This window comes from Desmodus rotundus, chromosome 1 (assembly GCF_022682495.2).
Source record: "Desmodus rotundus isolate HL8 chromosome 1, HLdesRot8A.1, whole genome shotgun sequence".
Classification (NCBI taxonomy): Eukaryota; Metazoa; Chordata; class Mammalia; order Chiroptera; family Phyllostomidae; genus Desmodus; species Desmodus rotundus.
In genome coordinates, this window is record NC_071387.1 from 155,926,606 (window position 1) to 155,953,008 (window position 26,403).

At 39.8% G+C, this 26,403-nt stretch overlaps 1 protein-coding gene across 24 annotated transcripts in view; it reads left to right on the forward strand.

The window, feature by feature from the left end:
* MEF2C (myocyte enhancer factor 2C) overlaps nt 1-26,403 on the forward strand; it is a 161,473-nt gene that overhangs the window by 98,879 nt on the left and 36,191 nt on the right. For 21 of the 24 annotated variants that reach the window (XM_045197815.2, XM_053911963.1, XM_045197816.2 and 18 more), the window contains one exon: nt 23,319-23,462. In XM_045197815.2, the coding sequence (XP_045053750.1) occupies nt 23,319-23,462 (144 nt within the window). Of the gene's footprint in view, nt 1-23,318; nt 23,463-23,522; nt 23,661-26,403 lie in introns of all 24 variants that reach the window. The other 3 variants (XM_045197831.2, XM_045197834.3, XM_071219473.1) reach the window with 2 other exon arrangements.

The following is a 26,403-nucleotide window of genomic DNA, read 5'->3' on the forward strand; positions in this document are numbered from 1 at the left end:
TTTAGAGCTACTGTTTTAGGATAAGAAATATTATAAGCAGTGAACTGTGCAGTGGGTATTTGGGCTTTTATCTGACATCTAAGAAAACATTATTACAAAAAACCTGATATATGAATTAATAGTAATCTTTTTACACAATTTCTGATTAGACACTTTATTCTTCAAAATGACATGCAAATTACTCCTTAATCATAAACAAATACCATTGCTATGACCTAGAGAAAACCATTTCTAAGGGAAAAATCAAGGTCAGAATGAGCTACTAACCTAAAGCCAACTCCAGTCTCGGTTCCTTTTTAGTTCCAGAAGCCAAACTCCTTTCAAGGTTACCAGGCACATTGTAAATAAGTGCTATGTTTAATGCCTATGGCCTGAAAATTACAACCCCAATCTTCTCTGTCATGTGCATTCTCGATAATATAACCGAATTTCAGATGAATAATACAGATCTATACTAATCAATAAGGTAGCCACCAGCTAGCTACATGTGGCTATTTTAATTGAAATTAATTGAAGTTAAATAAAATTAAAAGTTCAGTTCCTTGGCCTTGCTAGCCACATTTCAAGTGCCCTATGGTCAGGATATGTATAGAAATGTACTTGACCCCAGAAACCTTATTGGGAGTCATTTTACATAGGGGTGCAGGTGGGGAATCTAGTACTCCTGTTCGCTGAGGAAGCCAGCCTGAGGGAGGATGGGTGCCCCTCAGGGGCACATAGACCAGAGAGGAAGCACACTGCGTGTCATCTTTCATTCCTGTGCAGCCGTGTCCTGCATGCCCACTGTGTGTCAGGGCCAGTGCCAGCCAGGGCAGCAATGTCAGGAGAGCTGAGTCACTCAGTCCGTGTGCATTCCCAGGAACAGAATATTTGTTAAAATAAATGTGATTTATGGAGCGAAACCACAGGATGGAGAGAGCTCCGAAGGTAGAATTGCCCTGAGGAGGAAGAGAAAACAGAGGCAGGGACAGGGAAGAAGAGTCACACAGAAGTAGCAACAACTGGGTCAATTCTAAACTTTTCCAACAGGAAGGAAAAGAGCGTGCACACACGGTGTTTTGTCACTTACCCTAATTAGGCATGTGAGGAATTTCACCTTTATCTAGGCTTCAGAACTGGGTGCTCCTGAAATGTGGGGTTCTGAAGTAATTTCATGTGGGGAAAAGAAAGCCGCAGAATGATTTTCCTAAAGAATGTTGTTGACGGATAACGATGAGGGTTCACCTTGTATGTTTCACATGGAGAAAATAGAACCTTAAAAGCCCCACAAATTTGGAAAGAAATTAAGTTCTAGTTATAGCAACATCACACATGAGTTCTGTAACCTGGGGCAAGTTATTTAACCTCTGCGGGCGTCAGGTTCCTCCTCCGAGTTAGAATCATAGCCCCTGACCCTGTCTTTCTCACACAGCCCTCAGAATGACTCCAGGCTATAAAAGATGTCAGAAGCCATTGTAAACTGTTAAGTCACACAAGGTGCTTTTACTTTCAACATTAAGGGAAGAAGTTCAACATTCAGGCAATTAAACTTGTTTCACCAAAAAAGAGAGGAACAGCAATTCCTTAATTTGTCAATACTGATACAACATTTTGTATTAATAAGTGCCTCATTTGATAAGTAAATAAGGCATTCTTATATAAACAACTTGCATTTTATATAAATTAAGGAGACCTAACTTTTATATAGACTAAGGTGATTTAAAGGCAATGGATTTTCTTTTCCATAAGCATCTGTGGAAATGTCCTCTGTGTGCCGGGCATGCCGTGCTGAGTGTGTGCGTGGGCAATGCCCCAGAGACTGTGACTCGTCCACTGCCCTTCAGGGAGCGGGGGCCAGTGCGCACAAAACGTACACAGGGTCTGTCCCTTCGCTCAGCAGGAATTGATGTGCCCAACATTGTGCTAGTTGCTGGTGATGTGTCTGTGACTCCCCGACCCAACAGTCTGAACCCCAATAAAACAGACAGAGGGATAACTGAGGCGAAAGAAAGTAATGACAGCTGTGGGCACCCGAAAACATGGTGGATTATAGATGAAAGCATAACTTTAAATGATAAGTAGAATTAGTTGATAAGCCAATTTGCAAGTCATCTGTTCCATTTACAGTGAAAGTGAGACTAATAAGGTAATGATATATAGACATATAAATGCACATATATGTATGTATGTATATACACATTTACGTGTAATATATATGCAGCAGCCTTCATTTTGATTTCCCATTGGCGTTGATTTTTTTAATATATGGTTCTTTCTGTAAACATGTGATTATAATTTTTGGAGAAATTTGTAGAGTATGAATGTTAGAAAAATGTAGTGAGTATAATTGCCTTTCAGTTTGATAAAAGGTCCTCTCTTGTTAAGGATGGAAACCTTAAAGTTACATCTCACATTCTTGGTTAAACTTCACAGATGAGGTTTTTACCCCCCTTCCTCTAAATTCTAAAACATGATACTTCTGGCTGAGAGGCTGGAAAATTGTTACATGCCTGTGTAACATTCTTATAAGCTAATCGTTCTACAACTTTTCTCGCAGTTTAATCATTGGAGAATGTTCTTTGTTTTTGTAGTCACTGTTTCACGTAGTAACAGCTTGTTGCATTTTGGTCTGTTTGCCAGAGGGTAGGTTTATTTTTAAAACCCTGAACTCTGAATTTTTCTTTATTTTTCCAAGATTGAAAGCAGCTGAAATGCCTGGAGTTACAGGTTGAAGGCTGCTTTACAATATGCGAAGGGGAGCTTCTTTCTCTCCTCCCTTTGTGTGTGTGTGTGTGTGTGTTTAAATTTTTTCCTAACAAATGTCTTCTAACTGGTAGTTGTCTAAAAATAGAAAACTGCCTAACTAAAAATAGCCTGACTCTCAGTCGTGCCAAGGAAAATGGAGAGGAATAGGCGTGGAATAGAAGGCTGAGTAATCCAGTTCTATTCATTCAGAGAAACCTTTGAGAATGCAGCTATGATAAAGTGCCCTCAAAAAACCGCAGGCCTGACTCTCTCTTCAGACTTCTAGGTGCCAATAAACATTTTTGCCCCAGGATACATTTTTTTCCTCATAGGTTGTAAACATTTTCTGAAAGACAAGGCTTTGTTTCACAGAAGCTGACAAACTGCCATAACTAACTAACTTTCCTAAGGTCTTAAAAATTCATAATTGTACGACATATTTTAAAAAAGCATCTTAAATGAAAGTTTTGTAAAATAATGTACATCGTATAATAATTAAGAGGAAACTGTTATAATAAAAATTGCTTACTGCTTGCAATTAAACTCAAAACTTTAAAGAGTTTCACAGAAAAAAATTTCTTGTGACTCATTGCAGCTAAGAGAGCAGCTGACTTATTTAGTTTATTTAGCTCCCTTAGATAAAAAATTTTCTTGTTAAGTATAAATTTCCTTGATATACCAATATTTAGTCTCTTCCTTACAATTATAATTTTCGTGCAACCAGATTTTCACTTTTAATTTTTTAAATGAAGTCAAAGCTACTTTGAAAAATAACATTTTGAGGGTAGGATGGCTTTCAGTTTAAAGAAATTGAATTCTGAGTAAGCCATTAAAAAAATACATTGGCCAGTTTCACTATGGTAATGCTTTTTTCTCCCATTTTGTTTTGCTTAAGTAATCTGAATAACCAGGTCACACTTAGCAACAGGGTGTGGAAATGTCAGCACAGTTCATGGGATTACACGGTTGGAGCATTGTTATGTTCAGTTCCTGTAATGCTGCTGGTGATAAGACTCTGGAGACAAAGGATGATAATTGATGGAAAGAGACTTAAATCACTGCTAGAAGAATCAAGGTCCTTGTATCTGTGTACTTCGACTCTTCTGGTCTCCTTCCGCCTTGTAAAGCATTTTGTCGTCTTGCATGGTGGCCCCCTACTGCTCTTTGTAATGGATGCAGACCACAAGTGATTCCTTCATACAGCATACAGGGTGTAATTGTGCCTGTGTGGTGTATTAGTAATTACCAAGCTGAATTCCCATATTGTATCTTTACTGCAGGCATGGAAAAACAGGACATACAACCCTGCATGGCCATTTTCAGCCTAGATAGTGAGCCGCTCAGGGCGACATTCCAGGGACAAAGCCTTTTACACACACTTTCGAACAGAATTTTCATTGTTCAGCTATTGGTGCTAGGCAGGATACATTTCATTTGAAAAATAATTACCTTGGATATACTCATTTCTAACTCTTCAGCCAAACTTTTGTAACATGGGAAATATTTGCTGTTTTTAATTGCTAAAAATATTTTAATTTTACTAGATATATAGAGATGTAAGAGCTGCAGTAACTATGGTAGACTACCATATAGAGAATAACATTTATAAACATTAAATATTATAATTGTTTTAGTAGCATTTTTACCTTAAACAGTGATATTTTCATATATAAAATATTGATCTTGGCTCAGGCCTTGTTAAACTTCAGAAAAAGCTGACAACAAATTTTTGTTACAGTAAAAAGATATAAATTAATAATTAATTTCTTTGCTATAAAATTTGCATCCATCCTTTATGTATTATGTAGCTGATATTGATTTGACTACCTCCTACTCATTGGGGATTTTAAATGTCTACAGTATTATTTATCTGTAATTGAAGCCAAAATAACACAAGCAGCTTGGTTTAAACCAGAGAAGGGATGTTTATTTTATGCATCAAAAGCTTCCTTCTAATGACAGTTAAGAAGTATTTAAATACAGGATGGGGCAAAAGTAGGCTTATGATTATTTGTATAGAAAATAATACAATAATTAACAAATAATAATACAAGAATAAAGTGTCTCTTGTATAAGCTATACACAACTATAAACCTACTTTGGCCTCACCCTGTGTGATAGCAAAGAAGTTAATATGGTCATTTCATTAGAGATACCCAGTGACATTAGATTTATTTTGTGAATTAATTAAAGCATGCTAGATTTTAATTCCATTTTTACCTTCAAATTTAAAAGTGGCCTTTCACTATGTACACTTTAGAAATTTACTTCCACTTTCATCTGTAGATATTTTTATTCAAGCAATAATTATTAGAATCCTAGGGTTTACAGAACTTTATTGTGGTGCAGGGAGAGACATAAGTGCATTAGAGATGGACTGACCTCACAAAACTTACAGTGTAGTTAAGGCAGAAAATACACAACTGAATCAATAGGACAGAACAACCTGACGGGCACCCGGAGATACTGGAGGAGGCAGCAGAGTGTAGTGTTTGGGAACATCCGTTCTGCAGCTGGACTGCCTGAGTTCTTAGCCCATTCCACTCCTTACCAAGTTGTACGTCCCCAAGCCAGTTACTCAGATCCTCTGCCCTATCTTCGTTTATAAGTGGGAGTTAGCAATAGTGCCCAGTGCGTAGGTGTTACGAGAACTAAATGACTGAACATTTGTAAAATGCTTGGAACAGAGTCTGTCACATAGTCAAGTTTGTGGTGATGATGACGATGATGATACCTCATAATCAAGTAATAACTGCTGGGAACTAGAATATTTAAAAGTCAGGAAAGGTGGCCATGATAGGTAGTCAGTCCCTTTTAGGCTCAAAGAAGTCAAGTTTGAAAGATGGATATAAATTGAAGAAGAGGATATGGGCAAACCTTTCAAAAGGCCAATTATGCAAAGATCCAAAGAAGAAATGATAAGGGCCTGACAAGTATTAACTTGATTTGAATGGAATGTTCAAATGCAGAAGGAGCTGTAAGAAAGATGGCGAGGTAAATGGGGAAGAGAATACAGGTAAATCAGGTGCTCTCAGTGTTTGGTGTGGAATTAGATGCGATACAGGACCCATGAGAAAGACACTCTATGGTCTCAAGCAGTAGAAAAGCACAGTGACCACCAATTCTTGAGGAAGATTCAACTCTCTCTAGAGAGAACAATTTGTTTGTAAAAATGGAAGTGCCAAAAGATTTTAATTTTTATAAGTGACATATGTATGTGTGTGTGCTAAAAAAAATCTGAAACATTTCATTATCCTTACTTAAGCCATTTGTGTCACCCTATAAACAGTATGATTATAACATAAAACAAGTTGCTTTTGAACTATGCATATAATTTCAGTTTGCACTGACAATAGACACATGCATTTCTCTGACTGAGGACTACTTGTCATATATGGTTTGTTAAAGGAGCACAGGAAAGGAACATTTAACCTATACAAGCTTCTCTAGATTAGATTGAAGAAGAAATCAAAATCTATAAATTTAGAAGTTTCTAAAGACGCATGTGCACTTTCGGCGACCACATACACAGGTCAGGATTTTGGACACAGTACTGCCTGATATAAAAACTCTACATGTACACTTCCACATCCGCAGTCTAAAAGCCCGGCCTTTTCATTGTAAGACAAGGTAACGTGGGAGTTCTAGAGTTTAGATGTAGTAGGAGCTTCACAAGCTTTAGACAAACCTGGTTTCTACCACTTTCCTAAATTCCGTGCTCTTTGGCAAGCCTCTAAACTTCCAAATTTCGGCTTCCTCGGCAGTCTACTAGAGAGAATAAATCTCACTTTATGTCTTTTTGTAAGGATTGATTTATGTGTGCATATAACCATTAACCATTTGGGCACGTGGTGCTCATAAACACGTTATATTCTTTCCTGCTACTCCTTCCTGCATGTGTAAATTCTGGCCAAAACGCTAACTTTGTACTGTTTCATACACACACGCACACTTTAGGCATTGAAATCTTCGGTATATTTTGTGATGGCATCCAAGCAAGCTGTCACATTTTTAAATTGTAATATATAATACACATATAACTATTTCTTGTGTAATAAAGTTGTGAAACTCTTCAGAGATAAGATCTTCACTGTACATATGTTAAAACTAAGGAAAACATAAAGAAAGGAGTCACAAAGTAACTATTAAGTGGAAGCCTGGTGAATAGACAGGGTTTGCCCAAGTTCCGTTAGTAAATTCTGGTAGATAAAGTAGGATATAATTTATTCCCTGGTGTTCCCTTAGAAGTACTGGATATGCAGGGAAGAGCACAGTTAGACAATTTGAAAGGAGGTGAGGGAAAGAGAGGTAGAAGAAGGGGGTTGGTTGAGGTTTTAAGGCAATGAAAGTAATTAGTAAAGCTAAGACAAGAACGTCCTGTCCTGGCTGGTGTGGCTCAATGGATTAAGCACTGGCCTGTGAACCACCACGTCGCCGGTTTGATTCCCACAGTTTGATTCCCAGTCGGTGCACATGCCTGGGTTGTGGGCCAGGTCCCCAGTGGGCAACCACACATTGCTGTTTCTCTCCCTCTTTCCACCTTCCCCTCTCTAAAAATAAAGAAATAAGATCTTGGGGAAAGAAAAGTGTCCCTACACTGCCAATTTCTTTTCTGGTGCAAGTAATAATAATTACTATTATTATTATTATTATTGATTTCATGAAAATACTAGCCAGCCAACAGTGTTTAGTGTGGTGATATTGTTAACAATAAAATACATCTATCTTCCATTGATTGTAGCGTGTATCTTTGCCATGGCTTTCTCCGTATTTTGATGGCATTAAGGATACATGCTCTTGGAAGTGAGCCAAGCACACTCTAGCACACTCTAAAGTATTACACATTTGGCTTAGCTCCAAGTGAACAGGTGTTTTAAATATTCCAGTCATGTACCCGCAATGTGTACTGCTACTGGGGAAAGGATATCTTTTCTGCCCGCTGATATTTGTTTGACGCTCTGAGCGGAACCACACCTCTTTTGCTCTCTGAAGAGTTAGTAAAGAGGAACTGTGATTTGAGAAAGGACAGCCATCAGAGCCCTACTTTTACAGACAGGAGGTGCAACCAACTTATAGATCTGAACTCTGCACCTGATATCTGGCTACTGAGATCAAAGCACTTGCTGATCAACATTAGAAGAAATAGGGAAACACTTTAGTGCTTTCAACAACTGAGTACCTAAAATAAGATTTTATTTATATTAGAGAAAAACATAATAAATTATATGATAGCAAATCTTTTGTTATAATTAGGGGAGTAAATCTGTTTTCCATTAGAAACCATCATTCAGTTTGCAGACAGAGTACAAGAAAACAGCCTAACTTTTCTGGGCGTCTAAATTATGAAATTAAAATATTTCCTTCTGGAGGGAAAAAAGACCAAAAAAATAGCTATGCACCTACCCAGAAACAATTACGAAGATCCTTTCAAAATTCTTAACTTCATGCTGTGCATGTGTTCACACATATGCACACATACACATGTGCACACATGCATATACATGTGCATCTGCATGCATGCACATGCAGTTAATGTGATATTGGCAGTTTCCAGCAGATCAACTGAAATATTCAACTTTCATCTCACTGTGCACAACTTCCTGTGTCAGATCAACAAAACTTTCATTGATTTCTACCTGTCCGTTTGGCTTCAGCAATAAAGTAATTTAGAAAAGTGGGGGGGGTGGAGTTTCTAACTTCTCCCAGCCACCTGCTTTACCTCCTCCTTTCATTTCCATGTAGACTGGATCCCTCGGAGCATCACTCAGTAGTGTGCATTACCTCATGGAAACAGACTTGGAACCATGTTTTGCTTCCTCTCCTAATGGTCCTGTTTCCCCTCATCGTTTAACCGTGGTCTTTAAAAAGAGTGGGATTCTATTCAGAATGAGGGTGATGGCTGTTTGAGGCATGTGAAAACTATTAGGTGGTTAATATGTGGTCAATGTTATTTATTCAACAGAAAATTGACTTTAGACCTGTGTAAAAAGCCAAGGATCATAATTGTAAACTTCTCTTAAATGTTATACAACATTGTTTAATTCCAATTTTCAAATAATCCCATTTCCCATCTGAGAGTCTGGTGTACTGGCCCGGCTGGGGAAACCTCCAGAGAAAACAGGGCCGCGCCACCACTGCGGAAGCCAAGCCGGTGACTGTGGGTGGCATTTCTCTGCTGAGTCAGATCTGTGCCAGGCCTTCCCCAAGCTTTTACTAACAGTGAGGATTTTGATGCAAAAACTCAAAGTTTGTGGTTCTCAAAGCTCTCCTGCAGTTTTCCTCTTTTCCTTGGAACTTTGGGAAATTTTCACTTAAGAAGATCACATTTTGCTGTGTCTTCCTTATAACTTTTTTTAAAAAATAGGGCACTTTTACTGCCATTTTCTTTTTCACTTTTCCTCCTACCCAGGCTATAAAGTAATAAGGTGCTATCGCTATTATTCTAAAAATGAAAGAAAGGGAAGAGCTTGTGCACCAGTGTTTTAAAGAAAGAATTTTTAAAGAGTAGACAAGATTTCTCCATGATCCCATAGGCTTGCCCAGAAATAGTAATGTCTCCATAGGAGCATACATTTCATCCCTTTTCCCCAACCTACCCCCTCGTCGCCAACAAAATGCCATCCTGTAGTTACCAGCCTTGGCGTCCTTATCTTACTCACGCAAATTGAAGTGAAGAGCTGAGCAGTTAGGTACTGAAATATATAAAGCAAACTTTTTTATTAGAACCGAGACTTATTCTTGCTAGTACTATTTTATTAATTGCAACAAACCTACGCTTCATTTTACCCAGATAGATACAGCCTAAATGCTATTGCAAAGAACGTCTTTCCTAGTCTTAAATATGTAGGAGTCAAAAAATGAGCAACCTTGCTTTGCCTTAGGTTTTCGACAACCTGTGCTCCATTTGAAGTAGCTAAGTAGCCACAACCTAAATATCGTTGAAGGGGATTTTCCCTTCTGTTCAATTGCTATTACAATAAAACAACAGGAAAAACATTGTAGTTAAGAGTGTTCATAACAACATGAATTCTACTACAAATACATCCCTCTGTGAAAAAAAAAGATTGTTCAAACATTTCGCCAATTTTAGCTGTAAGTATTCAAGGAAAGCATAGACATAATTCAGGCAATCTGTACAGCTGGGCGAACTTGCACAGGCAGAGTAGTGAGGGAGCTCGGAGGAGACTCTGGAGCTCCTATATGAGTTCATTAACTTGGTTCCACCACTGATGAACGTTGTGGATTTCAGCAGGTGCTTGCACCACCTTGCAATTCTTTTCCTTTATCCGTAGAACGGCAATCATAGTGGAAGAGTGATTGTGAGGGCTTCGAAAAAAAGATCCATGCAAAGCTGCAGGCTCAGTCCCTGGCACATAGTAAATGTTCAATAAATGGTAGGTGTTATTGCTGAGGCACAGATTCAATTAAGGGGAAAATTAATATTTTGATAGTGCGGAGAGACTGGTTTAATTTCCTTTTCATGCCACAGAAGAGGAAATGTTGTTTTTATAATTACCTAATGAATAATATGGAAGAAATTATTGTGCAAATGAAAAAAATCTAAGTTTGCCACTACACTAACATAAGCACTGAGAATTCATAGGTTATGGAAATTGAAATACCAAACCTAAGAGTCAAGTTGCAGTACATTTCCAGTAATAATGCCAGAAATTCTAAAACTATCGTGACCACAAAAGCAGGCAGTTAATGCCACAGCAGCCAGGAGCCCAGGGCCACAGGAGCTCCCCAGAGAAGGCCATCTGGGGCCAGAGGACAGAGCAGTCTGCAGGGCCAGCAGTCACCGCTCTGCCTGGCCTCACTCAGCCACAGGTGCTGAGTCACTGCCTGGGGTGGGGATCAGGATGAGCAAAGTTGCAGGCTGTCTGTGATAAAGCTTTATGTCAGATCATGAAGTGGTGAGCCCAGACACAATGAGAAGCCAGCTGACACACCAAGGGATAGCATGTTGTATTCACACAATTATTTTTCCCTCTCTCTTTCACAATAGGATCAGCTTCTCTCTCCCACTCATTCTCATTGCCTCCCTACCCCAGCTTCCCTCCCAACGTCTCTCTATCATCCTCTCTCTCACTTTCATTCTTGTCATTCCTTTTCTTAAACATTTATTCTCCATACTTTCCCATTTTCCATTTCTTAATGCCCTCTCTAGCTTTTGTAACATTGTATGAAATCCAAGGTGACTGAATTCAAAACCTAAGAATGTTACTTATTTGTATAAAATAGGAAGTCATGGGAAATGTGATTTTTGTGAACTACGAGTTGGCCCCAGATTCTGGGATCACAAATTCATGCATGGATAACATTCATAGCACAAGGAAAATAAATTGAAATGAGTTTGATTTTAATCATTAATTCACTTAATTTGGAAGCATAAATTTTAAAAAAAATTATACTTGGACATAAAATAATGTGATAGTCAATGTAGGCCTTGATCAGCAATGAATATTGATAATACTAGACTTTTCAAAACATTTCTATGAACTATATTTTATTTATAAATACTTAATCCAGAAGGAAAGATCCCAGTTGCCATAAAAGAATATATTTTAGGTTATTTTTAGAATCTGCTTTGTGGATGGCTTGGGCCTATTTATTTCTAATCATTACACAATTCATAATCGCCTACACTATGAGAAAGGACCTGTCATATCAATACTATAAAATAGCAGGAACTGCAGTGAGTCCAGGAGACAGCAACCCCCAATAACAAATGAGCCAGGAAACGAGAGGGCATGTCCCTGTGGAAAGTCGAGTGCAGGGTCCTAACTCTGAAACGCCACTGGCACTTTTGATGTCTGTCCTATAGATACTCTGTTTGGTTATTTTTCTGGTACCAGCTGGAAATAATTATATTGTTAGGAAAGCAAATAGAGGCCTTTTGATTAATGAACTCCAAATTCGCATTAATTTATGAAATTCTAAGGGCCAGGAACTCTTCTCGGTCCTAGGGATACCCAGCGAAAACGCACAGCCCTTGCCCCCCGGGGGCTCAGTCCTGAGTGGAGATGGAGGTGGCACACGGTGGCCCCGCAGAGTGCACAGCTGTGACGGGAATGCAGGGCAGGTAGTTTAAGTAAAGACAGTGAAGAATAATGTGAGCATGCCTTATAAATGCAGCAAAAGCATAAATGGAGGGCTGAGATTGGGATACTTGCCGGAGGATTTTGAAGCACTTTTATTTTCAAGCACCTTTTATTTACCTGAAGCTCCTTCACTTTTAAGTGCAATTCTAACAGACTTTCTTCCATCAGACATCTACCTAAGGCAAATGAATGTAAAATCCACCACGTATTATCAATCCACATATTAGGTTTGTGGTAATGACATAACAGCTGTAGGGGATAAATAGATTAGACCCTGTTCTTCCCCATAAGCAGCTGTACTGTGGCGGGAGAGATTAGAGGCATAAAACAATATAAAGTCACTTGCAGAAAGGAAAGACAGGGCATGCACGGTAAGTGCACTGCTGCGCATTTTGGAGACGTGACCTAAGGAACGTTCTTAATGCCTGATATCCGTGTAGGCAGAGATTTGTTCAATGACCAAAGTCTCAGGATTTTACATCAAAAGACATAAGTAAAAAAAGAGAGAGAGAGAGAGAGAGAAATAATTAGAGTAAGGTCAGGCACCAAGGCTGCCAGCCTGTGACAGACCTGGTAAACATTACTAATACTGAAAGGAGAGAGAGAAGGTTCAGCATTAAAGGAAGGGGGAAGCTTGGAGCCCCACTAACTTTTGCCTAATCTCCCTGAGCATCCTTATTGCATGTTACCGGGCTCTCCTTAGAGGTATTCTCCTGCAGGACGCCCGTCCAGAATACTGAATCAATGTGTTGCAACATTCTACTGTCAGATCCTGAGCTAGTTGCTAAGGATAGAAAGCTCTCAAGAGATATTTACTCTCTATAGGAATCTCATCATCTAAAAATGCGATAAAAACAAGATTACAGAAAGCAACATTATGAAATTAATGTTAATTGCAAAGTTCTGGGGAGGCACAGAAGAGACACATTAATCCCATTAACTCTCTAGTCCACAGGATTCTTTCCTTTTCTAATTTAAATTCATATGTGAGGGTGGGGGATGGTGGGGTTAGGGAGAGTGGGTGGTGGGGGTGAACGCAGCATAAACTCTCAGTACAAATCTAACAACTGCTCCTTGTGCGTTTTCAGCTCCCATTGTGATTCCATTTTAAATAAGAACCTCTGTCCGTGTAGCAGATTCCATTATTGTTTTATTAACAACAGCGATATTTATTGAGTGTCATCTATGTGCTGTCACATCCAAGTTGCATTGGACACGGAGGTGAAAAGACAGTTTCTGCTCTAGTGGAGATTTCTTCTACCGTAATGAAACCCTCGTCTCCCCCGGCACCTGCAGTAGCTATAACTTACATATTGTTCTCACACATCCCAGCAGTGCTGTGCCGTCCTGATACCTCCTTTTAACCTGTCAGAGCCCTATGGCTCTGGAGCAGCGTGTGCTAATGTAGTTGTCAATACCAGTGTCTGAGACGGCATATCAGGCTCAGGCAAAACCTTCCAAAGTAGCATCTAGGCTAGTTTGCAAGGGCACACTCAAGGGGTACACTAAAGGGGGAGGTGGAGTGTAAGGGTCCCTTACCCACCTTTCCTGTCAAATAATGCTTTGGAGAGCAGGCTGGTTGATTGGGAAGAGAGATAAATCTATTTGAAAAAAAGATTTGAATGTCAGGGGTTATGGGGAAAGACAGTTGAGGATGCCATAAATAAAATCTGTATTTCACAGTCCATAATTTGTCCTTGCAAATCTCTCTGCCAACTCCTAAATTAAGGAATAAAATGGAAGTTGGTGAAATATATTCTGTGCTACCCCAGGCGGAAAACTCTTACTGGTGCATGTTGGTCCTGTGACATAAGATGTGGTACCTACAATGTCGAGAATGAACAGGAATGGGTGGCACGGAGAGGGGTTTTTCCAGCAGTCCAGGGGCCAGCCCAGGAAAGAGTGGGCTGGAGCCAAGTCTACTGGACGCCTTTACCTCTCTCCAGTCCCTGACTGTCTTACAAATGAAGATTTAGGTACCATTCTCAGGTATGATCAAAATTGTTATGACATTAGTCAGTTGCCAACCTCAAACCTTTTTTATTATGTGTTGCCTTATCAAAAGTTCTGTGTACACTCCACTTGTCAGATGAGCTAGTGACAAAGTATAGATCCCAACTGATAGAGATTCTTGAAATTATATTGAAGGCAATGCCCTTGTTTCTGAGTGGAAACCTGGAAAGAGAATGGAATGCACAAAAGCATCTCTTAGAACAGCAGGCCCCAACCTTTTGGTACCAGGGACTGGTTTCATGGAAGACAATTTTTCCACAGACCCGGCGGCGGTGCCGGAGGGGTCGGTTTCAGGATGATTCAACTGTATTGCATTCAAGCACACCTCCTGCTGTGCAGCATGGTCCCTACCAGCCCCAGACCGGTACCAGTCCACAGCCCGGAGGTCGGGGACCCCTTCTGAGATTACTTTTGGTTTTCAATATGTTTACGGCCTCCTGGTGGTAACTCAGAGCACCAGTAGCCACAAAAGGAGCTGGAATGGACTGCTCCATTCTGCCCAGGACTCCGAGCAATTCCAAACACAGAGAAACCAACCATTTGCACCCCATTTACCAGTCTGTCACCTCCCCTGTTCCCTCTTCATTCAGAGGTATATTCTGTGCCACAGCCGTGAGGTGATTAAAAACAGAAATTGCTTTAACCTACCAGAATTTGTGCTCCTTGCATTTTGACTTAATAATCTTATTAAAACAAATAAATAATGCTGTCACCTTAGGAGACCACCTATTCATTTCAGTTAGCCCGTCACTGTCAAAAAGTTTCACTGCCAAGTTTGTTGGCTGATTCGTTTATTCAATGAGCAGTTACCGAGAACTTACACCGAGGCCACATGTATTAACCAGATCCTCTGTTAGGGAGCAGAGATGTCCATCCCTCATAGAATTCACTATCTAGTGGTAAAGCAGGCATGTTAAAAGATAAATTACAATATACAGTACAACATGTTATTTTTTAAAACACCAAAAGTCAAGTATTGTAAGTATACAGATAAGGGAGTCTATAAGTGTCTAAGAGAGTTTAAAAAAAAAAAAAGAAGAAGCTTCATGGAGCAAGTGATGGTATTAGGTAATAATATCCTAAGATGACTAAAGTTTCTGTAGCAGAGAGAAGGAGAAAACAAGGATATTCCAGACAGAAATGAATGTCACATATCAAAATGGTGTTCTTAAAGGACCTACCTGACTTGGGAAATGGTGAGATTCTCCTTCCTGGCAAACCCCAAGGGGGGTGGGGGGGTGGAGAAGAGAGGCAGTAAGGCTGGAGAGGCAGGTGGAGGGCTGTGAAAACTAGTGGGTGTAGCTGTTGGGAGCACCCAGTTTCATAAGAAGAACAGTGATACAACTAGATTTGCATTTTAATAAGACCCTGCCCGAAGCAGGAAAGATGATTGGAACGTGGGGTCAGAGGAGAAACAGTCTTCACTTTCCTTATTTAAGAAATTACTAGCATTGTCCATTCTTCCCACCCACCTACAGTGTGATTCTTTGTATTCCAGCTTTTTATTTTGCATTCCAGCCTTTATTTTCTGAACTTGCTTTATAGAGATTATTGGGACTAACTGCTCGTGTTAGCATGCAGTTCAGTCACTATATATTAAAATTCTTTCTGTTTAGTATTTAACTTCAGATGTCTCCTGGATTCAGAATGTCAAGGAGCATTTCATGGCTAAGTCTGCAAAACTTCTTCATCTCAGTTTCATTCTAGACCAGCCTCTTGACGCATGCCTTCTCCAGGTCCAGGAGAGGTGTGGTGGAAAAATCCTTAATAAAAACACCAAACCACTGACCTACCCTGAGGAAGCCTGAATCACTTGATTGGTCCTAGAATCACCCTGATTTTCCATGAATTCTACAGGCTAAGGTTGGCCCAGAATAAGACCAATGTCAAAGCCCAGGAGAATAGTAGAGCAAGAGACCATTGTCCAAGGATAGGGAAAACAATGATGAACTTTTCCCAAGAATTTTAAAACATGCTTAGTTCAAATGCATATTATCTGACTCACATTCACAAACATTTCCCCATGCTCTTGCCTATAAGGTTTCTGTTTTTCCTTATATATTCTGCATAGAATACCACTCCCCTATTTTCTCCTTCTATGCTAAATTCTGTGCCCTCCCTCCTGCTACACATTTAATCACTTTGATTACATGCTTATAGCTTTTTTATCCCTTAATGATTGAATGAATGCTTAGTTTTTTTGACCTTCCATATTAAGACCAATACCCAGATTTTTAAGTATTCAGTGACATAGATATCTGAGTTATGATCAGTTTCATACATTGTATAAATTATGCCTATCCTACATCACTTTCTAACTTCCAAACTGTACATTTCAAAAATCATATATAACAGTTACTTATAAAGAGTAAAATAACTGTTTTAACTTAATGTGAAATAATAACATAAAATGGTGAAAAAAAACTTAAAATTGCAAAAATACTGCACTGATACCACCCTTCCTCCCTCTAGCACCAGAGCATTCTGTCCTGTTTTTCTCCTCTATCCACTCCGTGTGTCATTAATGCTGCAAGCACTCACCTCCCTCGTGCCAGGGCCCGTGCTAACTTCTAGTCATACAAGATGACTAGTACTCAACCCCTCACCTCCAGGAGCTCAGCCATGGGGGACAAAAACCATGTAAACAAATGATCTTACTCACGTATTCAGAAAAAGCACGCTTGCATCCAGAGGACCACAGACAACACCTAGCACATAGTAGCACTTCGTAAATGGTGTCAGGAGGCCTGGATCCCACAACCGTCTCCACCTCCAAACAGCCAGACAACCTTGGTCCACTGGTGGAACCTCTGCGTACATTGACAGTGAAGTGGGAACATGTGTTCTGTTCATTCCGCAAGCATTTATTGAGCACCTGCAGCATGCCAGGCTCTACTCTATATTGAAACCCCAAAAGTGAATAAAAGAAGGTGATTTGCTAATTACCTCACAAGCTAGCAGAGGAGACAAACATATAAGTAATAATAATATGTATTAAGGTTCTAATGGAAAAATGTATACAATAAATCTGTGCATGGATGAGGGAGAAATTAATTCAGCCCTGGCGATAAGACAAGTCTCTAGAAAAGAGACGATGTGTTGGTTCTTCCTTGGAGGACTGTCCGCACCCAGGGAACAGATACTGGTGGGCTCATTCCAGGCGCCAGCTTGAGCAAAGACAGCAGGTGTGCTGTGAAAGGCCCGTTGCTTATGCACCATTACCCCACTTCTGGGCATACAGACTGAGTGGCCAGATGATCGTTGGTGGTCTTGTCCAGAGTTAAAGTTCCAATAACTTTAAGAACTATCTATCACCTTCTGATGTTTATATGAAAGAATTTGTGGCTATTAGGAAGCAGTGGGTAGGTGTTTTGTTATGTTCTATATGTGAAAAGTCTTCAAATCTTAGAGTCTTTTATTTCCATTATAAAATTTCAAGTCCAATATTAAGATTATATTTTGAAGAAAAGAATAAAAATAAAAATGAAAATCTCTAGGTCTTCCCAGCCTCTCCTCAGTGGAAGTTAATATCTAATTAGAATGAGCATTTATAGCCTACATAAATACGATGTTCCTAAGGTTTACATCCTCAATTTTTTATAAAACTTTCACCACAAATGAATAATTTTTGTAAAATTTAATTTTTATACTGTGTACTAGATATAATTTGCTTGTCCAACTAAATCTACCTACTAATTGTGCTAAATTTACAGTATTTTCATATCTTTTCACTATATATTAAGAACAGAGAAGAACTAAGGAATAAGGAGAGATGGTGCAGACCATGCAGTTTTGATTATTAAAACCTATGGAAAGGCCCTGGCCAGGTAGCTCAGTTGGTTAGAGTATTGTCCCGATACACCAAGGTTGTGGGTTTGAATCCCGGCCAGAGCACATACAAGAATCAACCAATGAATACATAAATAAGTGGAAGAACAGATATCTCTCTCTCTCTGCCTCTGGCTCTCTGTCTCTCCCCCCATCACCCGCACTCCCTCCTTTCTCTATCTCTCTCTAAACAAAAACAAACACAAACAAACCAATGAATAAAATCTATGCAGAAATTTCTTGGCACCCGACTGTCCCCCAGCCTAAGTAATCTGTGCGAGAAATTCCCAAAATACATACAATATTAGAGGTCAGTTCAGAACTTTTTAGTTTGAATTTGTATTGCCTGCTTCTTTAAAAAACAAATGCACAAAACAGCATCTGGAGTACAGTGGGTTTTCAATAATTGTTTGCTGAATGTGTTTTAAATGAAATACGTGCTTCGGGCAGCCATTCCCCAGACCCTGGCGGGCCGGAAGCAGCAGCGTCCCGAGTTTCAGCGCTCGGCTGAGGGAGGGTGTTTATGAAACACTCAGAAACTTCTATGTGGGCAGTGTCCACTTCAACTGCTTCTCCTAGCCTCGTGTGGACGTACTGCTGTAAAGATTATTCCGTCTGAGAGCCGATTGCTTATCTTCACAAAGTTGTGAAAGACAAGCACAAAAATGACCTAGTGTCAGAGAAAAGGAAACTGCCTTTCTAAGTCGATGTCTTTTTTTCCTCCACTTTTGTGTGAACAAGACACTCGTGCAACTAATAGAAGTAATTCCTGCATGTGTTCTTGACACGTCAGCCCTCTGAAGTGAGGATAATGCTAGCTGTGCAAGAAAGGGTGATTATTTGGGTTTTAAGAAAAATTAATGAGCCCTGACTGGTGTGGCTCAGTGGAGCACCAGCCTGTGAACCAGAGGGTCATCGGTTCGATTCCCAGTCAAGGCACATGCCTGGGTCGCAGGCCTGATGCCCTGTAGGGGGCATGTGAGAGGCAACCATACATTGACGTTTCTCTCCATTCCTTTCTCCCTCCCTCCCCCTCTTTCTAAAAATAAATAAATAAAATCTTTTTAAACGATTAATGAGTATTTTGGGGATTTTCATAAAAGGATTTAAAATTTCTGTTGTATAGTGGGTAGGTACGGAAGAATACAGGTGATAAAAATATACATTCTTGAGGCCTAAAACTTCAGACATGGAAAGAAATTAAATAGTTGGAAGCTTTAAATCTGATGGTAGGTTTCTGGAAGAAGCTGAATTTTACCTCAATAGCAATAGTGCAAATTATATAGCTTCATTTAATTGAAAAAGATCAATAACCTAGTTATATCTTTTTTACTAACAAGAAATAATTAATAAGGGGCACTCAGTTTTAACCATTGTATACAGAAGGCATTTTCTACTTGGTAACATAATGCCTAAGATGAGAAATGAGCCCTCCATGTGGCATTCTTTTCCATTTATATTCCTTTCAGTAAAGACACAGAATCTGTTCCCTTCATCTATTTCATTAGAATTTTTGAAGCACCTGTCACCTATCATCAGTTTATGTGGATTTCAAGTTTTTCCAGTGAACAAATGTAATAACACAGGGTCCATATGTCCACGTGTCTGGGAGGGGGGAATCCACGTGGTTTTTGGATTACCTGCCTGGAATCCTTTTCCCTTTTATTGCTTGGAGTATGTCACCTTCTGTCAATCTAATTACTTCTCTAAGAAACGGCTGTTAGCTCACTGCATGACAGTCGCTGCCTTGTGAAAACATCCCAGAAGCCTTGAGCTCAGTTGATCTACCCCAAAAGTGTCAGCCCCACATGGAAAGCTGACTTCGGTCGGTGTGCAGACTCACTCAGGATTTACAGAGTTCTCTGAGAAAAGAGTTTCTTTGGATACATAGCAAGAGAAGCTGGTGGTTTGGGTAGATCTCTTGCCTTATCTTGACATACAGAATAAATCTTTTCAAAACATAGGCAGCTAAGAGACACATATAAATCTGGGACTTCTAGCCCCTGTAAAAGAATAATGATATATAAGTGCCTACATTATCTGACCAATAACCTTTATAAAAGATCAAAGAAGCCTTCACAGGCCAGCAGCAGAGATTTTGATTTTCCTAGAAGGGGGCATGAAGGAATAATGCTTATTTATCCATTTAGTAGTCCTTTAGTTTATACCAACTGTTTATTACTGTGATAAAGACAGACTTGGGTGAATCTAGCAGTAACTCCTTTGTCATCATGAAACAGCTGTGGATTTTTAATGTTATTATATTAATATCATACCTTTATCAAGACAAGATGTCCCTTGCAGTTCTGCCTGCGCACTGCGGTGTTCAGGTTCGTGCCATCACTCGCATTGTCAGAGCTTTGTAATCCCACCGTAATCACTTGTTCTTGGCAGGAATGTGTTCTACAAGCTCTCAGCTGAGGATATTTTTGAACAAGTTTTTCGATGTTCTGGTTATGTGATTATGGGAATTTAGGAACTCTGTGTTAATATGCTTTTGGAGTTTGTGTTTGTATAATTTCAAAATGCTCCTTTTTAAAATAACATGATTTAACTTGAAATAAGGCTATAATTTAAGCAGTAGAGGTATTTCATTACTTAAGTACTGATGATACTCATTATAAGATAATGTGTTCTGATACAAGAAGAATTTATTGCAAGAAAATGAGCCACTTTCCCCCCTCATCTCATCACTACCTTTTTCCTTGTGACTCGGAACCACCTGCTTTGTTTGCCTAATAGTTTACATAATTCTTCAGGTACCAGGTGAGCTGGTGATCCAATTGCTTTTTTTAATTGGTAAACTGATGTGTTTCATTGACCCATAAGCACTCCCTCTCTGTCTAAACTTTGACATCTAAGAAGCATCAACATTTTAACCCCAGTTTCATACTTAAAATTTTTCCACAGCCTAATTTGTAGAAACTTCTACCTGCTTATTTCAGTGTTCAGTCTACTGCTGTGGATGCATATGAATGAGAGAGCTCTGTTCTGTATCCCTCACTTCACAGATGTGGAAAAGCCTGGCCAGGGAAAGGGGCAGGAGGCCTGGGCCATCATGAGTGGCCACGCTGGGCTGAGACCTGGCACCAGTTTTCCCTGAAATCCTTACGAGAGGAAGACTTGTGAAAGATAAGAGTTAATGTTTGTGGAGATCTTTCAATAACATGTAATCGGTGCTTGAATTTTTATAAGCCAGACACAGCCTCTACCCCCAATGCTTCGTGAGAACATGTAGCACATGTGCACGTGCCAGATGGGTCGCCATGACGGTCGCTAGGCTCCCCCTAACCCTTGCATTCTGCTGTCAGAAATCTGTACATCAAAACAACAGCGATTTTTGTGATCGGGTTTATTGGATGAAAGATTCGGGTGCACACTGAAAAATCTGTCTAGATAAGACTGTAAATGAAAGGTTTATATAAGAATATGGTTAACACGCCTCATGGGAATATAGGTAGAGTTTGAAAAATAGCAGATATTTTCTTGATCTTACATATTTTTCCCTGCATAAGTAAATTTTTATGAAAAATATGTGGAGTACGATGCAAGACCCTCAGGAACTATTGTTGAAAGCTCAGGGATATCTGGAGATCAAAGCAAAGACACATGATAATACAGCAAGTAGTTTTCACCCGGAAAAATGCTCTTTGTGGTTGAGATAATGCTAGCAAAGCGTTTAAAATGAAAGGAATTAAGTTAGCAAAGAAAATTATTATTCTAAGTATTGTGGAACCCTCTAGGAGTACTTATTCTGGGTGAAAACGAGGACTGTGAATTCATGACGGGGGGACAGGTGGCCCCACCAATTATAAATTCCCCAAGATTGTAAACGTATATTTATCATCTTGTGTCAAAATATTCATTTTAATATTCAAACATTTTACCACATAATAAGCTGTAACCATATGTTTATTTGTTGTATTTTACCACTATAACATTAATAAATATTTACAGAACCACAGTGTCTCAGAAATGCATTAGAAATGGTAGTTCTCTTAGTCTGATATTAAGTGAAAATCTTTGGTGCCTTAGAATCTAATTTTAAATAATGTTACATTTGTTATACATTGATAAGAGCCAGGGAGTTTAAATTTTTAAGACTGACACCCCTTTTAAACTCATGTTGTTTTATTTATCTTCCCCAATTGCATGAATTAAAGATGGAGTGTTATCTCAGCTTTGAATTCCATAGCTTGATGTCACAGTTTTTGCTTTATTTATATGTGAATTCTGTCTTTAATAAAGATGAGCTCTGCTGAACTTTCCATTAATGAGAGACACTTAAGTATACAGCTCTTTGTAATAATTTAGGTAGCACCAGGAAAATTCAGAAATGTTGCTTGTCTATTAATAATTAACACGACAATCTGTGTGGTTAATCAGAAGTTATATGATCTCTAAAAACATAACATTATCTCTATAAATCAGATCATGTACAATTAAGTTGACAACCATCAGTTAAAAAAAAAAAAAAGAAATCTCAGGACTCCTGACTCCTATTTTTTGTTACAGTGTTACATTCGTCTTTATCCTTCTGTGACAGCTGAGACTAGACCAGACCCACATTCAGGAGACAGGAGGTTTAAGATAAGGCACTGACTTTCCACTGTCATGTGTCAGGAGCCAGTCTCAGGATGATCCTGCTCAGCTGGAACCCAGAGGAACTTCTGCTAGTTTGATAGTTACTGACTTGGTTACCGATTTTCAGTGCTCTCTGGCTTCTTTACTCAGCTCCTGTTGATGAAGCCCTAGATTCAGCTGTTTTGACTTTTCTTTCAGTCTATGTTTAGGCAGAAAACTTCTCAGCATTATCAATTTCAGTACACATTTTCACACATATAGAACTCTAACCAGACAAAACAAAGGTGATTTTCCTTATGACTGTGGTGTCTGAACATTCTTAACAGGTGCTTTATGAGAACAGTAGCTTGGTTATCTTGCTGCCCTTCCTGTCAAGTGCGCATTGGAAGGGGTGGCAGGTCACTGTCAGTGCCAACCATTACGTTATGCTAAGGATCTGTCTCTAGCATTTCTGCTTTTGTCATGATCACAGATTCTGAAATCGTTGTGTAATGTCCTGGCTTCTAATTCTTCTGTGGGAAAATGGAGTGTTGTAATTTCCCACCTTCCTTGTGTTCTTCTGTGACTGTCTCTCACTAGATCAGGGGTGTCAAACTCATTTTCACCGGGGGCCATGTCAGCCTCACGGTTGCCGTTAAAGGGCTGAATGTAATTTCAACTCCTTAACAGTGAAGGAGTAGTTACATTTATACAGTCCTAAAGTTACATTCAGCCCTTTGAAGGTAGCTGCGAGGCTGACGTAGCCCCCGGTGAAAATGAGTTTGACCCCCAGCCCTAGATGTTTGGAGTGTGTATGAATTCCATATCATGAAACTTCAGCCCTCGTACTGTCTTTGTCCACTGATGGAATATAGTTACAAAAAGGAGTATTTCCTTTTTTCTTTTTAACTAATAATGAGTGTGTTACTAAAGTGACGCAGTTCTTTCTGTGGTTTCTTTACCTTAATGTAATACAGGATATGCGATAACAACCTGGAATGCTGGACCGCTTAAACTTCTGTAACAGCCCTGAATGTCTCTTACAGCCTTTGTCTAGGATTGAACTTTCCAAATTATGTGTTTCAGACATTGAGAAAGAAGGGCCTTAATGGCTGTGACAGCCCAGATCCTGATGCAGACGATTCAGTAGGTCACAGCCCTGAGTCTGAGGACAAGTACAGGAAAATTAACGAAGATATTGATCTAATGATCAGCAGGCAAAGATTGTGTGTAAGTACTCAAACGCCCTTCATTTTTTTTTTACTCTTGATATTTCTCTGAACCTGGCAGGCCTTGAACAAGAAAGAAAACAAAGGCTGTGAAAGCCCCGATCCCGACTCCTCTTATGCACTCACCCCACGCACTGAAGAAAAATACAAAAAAATTAATGAAGAATTTGATAATATGATCAAGAGTCATAAAATTCCTGTAAGTACCAAAGGTAGATGGCTGGTCTGCTGATAACTGCTGCAGTAACATACCTTAACCCTTTCAGTGATGGCTCGTTCTAAGAAGCATTGGAAAGTCCAACCAATAAAACAGCCATCTCATCCCACGGCAGTTCATTTAGAAAGCAAACCCTTAGGGATGCTTGAATTATGTAACCTAAAGAGTTGCCATCGAGTTCATTCGGAGGGAGGAAATTCACAGGAGGAAGAGAAAGAGAGATTTAAGTGGCACACCCTGACTTGACACAATCTCTTAAACACGCAGCGCACGCAAATCACAGTGCACTAGCAAAGCACCAGAATCTCCTCCTCCACAAGTTTAAGGACTGATTATAAAATACGTGTGTACACATACGCATATATATCACTGAGACCAGATACACAAGTGGAACTGTAGTCCTCTCACGTAACCTGACAATCATCACCCAAATAAAAGCTTATTTCTGAATAAAGCTTCAGCCCCTCTCCCTGCACATGAAATTCAGCGACAGCACTGAAGGGTTAAAGCTAATGCTCGCTGCAGGGAAACAGACTGCATGAAAACCTAATGGTAAGATTTCGACATGTTTGTGTGCTGGGGTGATTTTAAAGCTTCATCAAAGTGTTCGCTTTGCCTACACCAACAATTTCCGTGCTTTAACAATTGGCTAAATTTTGTCTTAACCAAGTCAAAGACTTTCTAACAGTCAATCACATGCCTTGCCAGATATTTGAGAGAAATAACTCTGCATGTATTATTTTGTTTACCCACATAAAGAGGGGGAAAGCACACACCTTTATTTATACTCTGCCATCAGTCAAGCAATGTTAATCATGTGACAGATGTCGACGGAGCTCAAGGCTCACGTGCTTTCCGAATACCCCGTGCTCGTGTCTGCACCCTCCTTGTACACAGGCTCCTCAGTTGGTAATGAATTCCTTTCTCAAAAAAGTACTTTTTTGGTAACTTACCCCGACACCCTCCACCTGAGCACTGAGAGAGACTACAGTGAAAATGCGCCTCCGCAACTGCTGGCCCAGAGTGTTGGAGAACAAAAGCTCCAGGCCAAATCCGCAAGTGTACTCATGAGATAAATCAGTGCCTTGCACGTAGTAGATCGTAGTAGATGCACAGTCACCTGTGTTGAATTAAATACATTAAAACATTCAGAAAATGTATGGCTCTTAAACTTTCTATCTCCATAAATATAGGTCTTCTTCCATTAGGTGAAATATTACCAGCAGTGGAGCTTTTGTTGAATCAGAATGGTTATTGCCCTGTATCCTGAAGGAAGGCTAAGTGCTGTAAATTCTTAAAGGTTTCGTACACCAAGTCCTACATACAGAACAACCACAGTGGGCACTTTATCAAATGAAATATTTCCTATCAGATGCTGCAGTGCATGCTTGTTATACCCAGAATTCTTAAATGATAAAAACATCCATTGGGATTTTATCTTGCCCAGAAGAAGGAAAGAAACAGCTCCTTTGGGCCAATTTTTTATTCTTACGGCCTGAGGTTCTCTTGCTATTCAATACTGGTTTGGAGCTGCTGGGCTCAGAGGTTTGTGAATGTAAGGTTTTTAAAGTGAAGCGTGTGAGGTGTCCAAGACAGGAGAAATCCCCGGCGCAGCTGGGAAGGGGGACATATATATAATACTGCTGATCACCCTCCAAGGCGGTGACCCTAAATATGTGTGTAGCTTTAACCCCAGGGGTTCTGGGCGAAAGCCCGTGTTTGTGCATCGGATCATTTTTCCTGTGCTGTAGGGGGAAAGAGGCGTGGCACATGCCCACGTTCCCTCACAGTATTTCATCCTGTCACGTAAAGAGTTCAAAATCAGGATACACGATTTCTTAAGAGGTGCAGTGGTGTGCGGCGGGGGATGAAAAACCACATCAGAGTTTGTAGGCAGGGCTGCGAGAAGGAGCCACACAGCTCCTAGCTGCGCCTCCAAGTCCTCGTTTCTTTAGTGAGTGCTTCAGTCTCCAGGATGAAAAGCCCAGTTTTCGCACATCGCTTTCAGTTGCTGGAAGTAAATTTTGTTGAAAGTTTCCACAGCTGCTAAAACATTTACAGCAGGGCAAGGACACTCTGCCCTTTGTGTGTAGAGAGTGTCTCCGCCTCTTTAAAAACATTACGAGACTGTTTTTCTATTTCAAAGACCCAGTTCGAAGAGTTTTTCTTTTAAAATAGAAAATTTAATATTGCAGTCACCTGTTGGTACAATGTAATTTATGCCCGTATTCCTCAATGACATGAAATAATTCATGGATGATTTGGAATCCTGTTGACCAGCGTTTCCTCATGCAGCGCTCGCCACACTTCATGCCGGGCTGCACAGCAAGATGAAGCAGCTTCATTTGAGGAACCAGGAATTAGGAAATGGGCTGAAGGAAGGAGGAGTGGATACAAGATTGCTTGAGAGCAAACGGGAAGAAAGTGGAAATAGTTTCTATTTTCTTCAAATAAGGGACTGTGAAGAGAGAGAAATAGCACTAACTAGGACCAAAGAAGGGGTTAAAGGCCAAAGCACTTGAGATTATGTATACGCAGAGGAAGAATGATTGAAGGAAGGAGAAGATTGAACACATAGATACAATGGAGATAAAATGGCAAAACTCAAGGAAGGGCGGTGGATGGGATCGGAACAAGATGGAGCTGCAGATGGATGCAAGGACAGTTAAGGGGTGGTTGGTGTATAGAGTGAATTTGAGTGGGTGACCACCTATATTTTTTATAT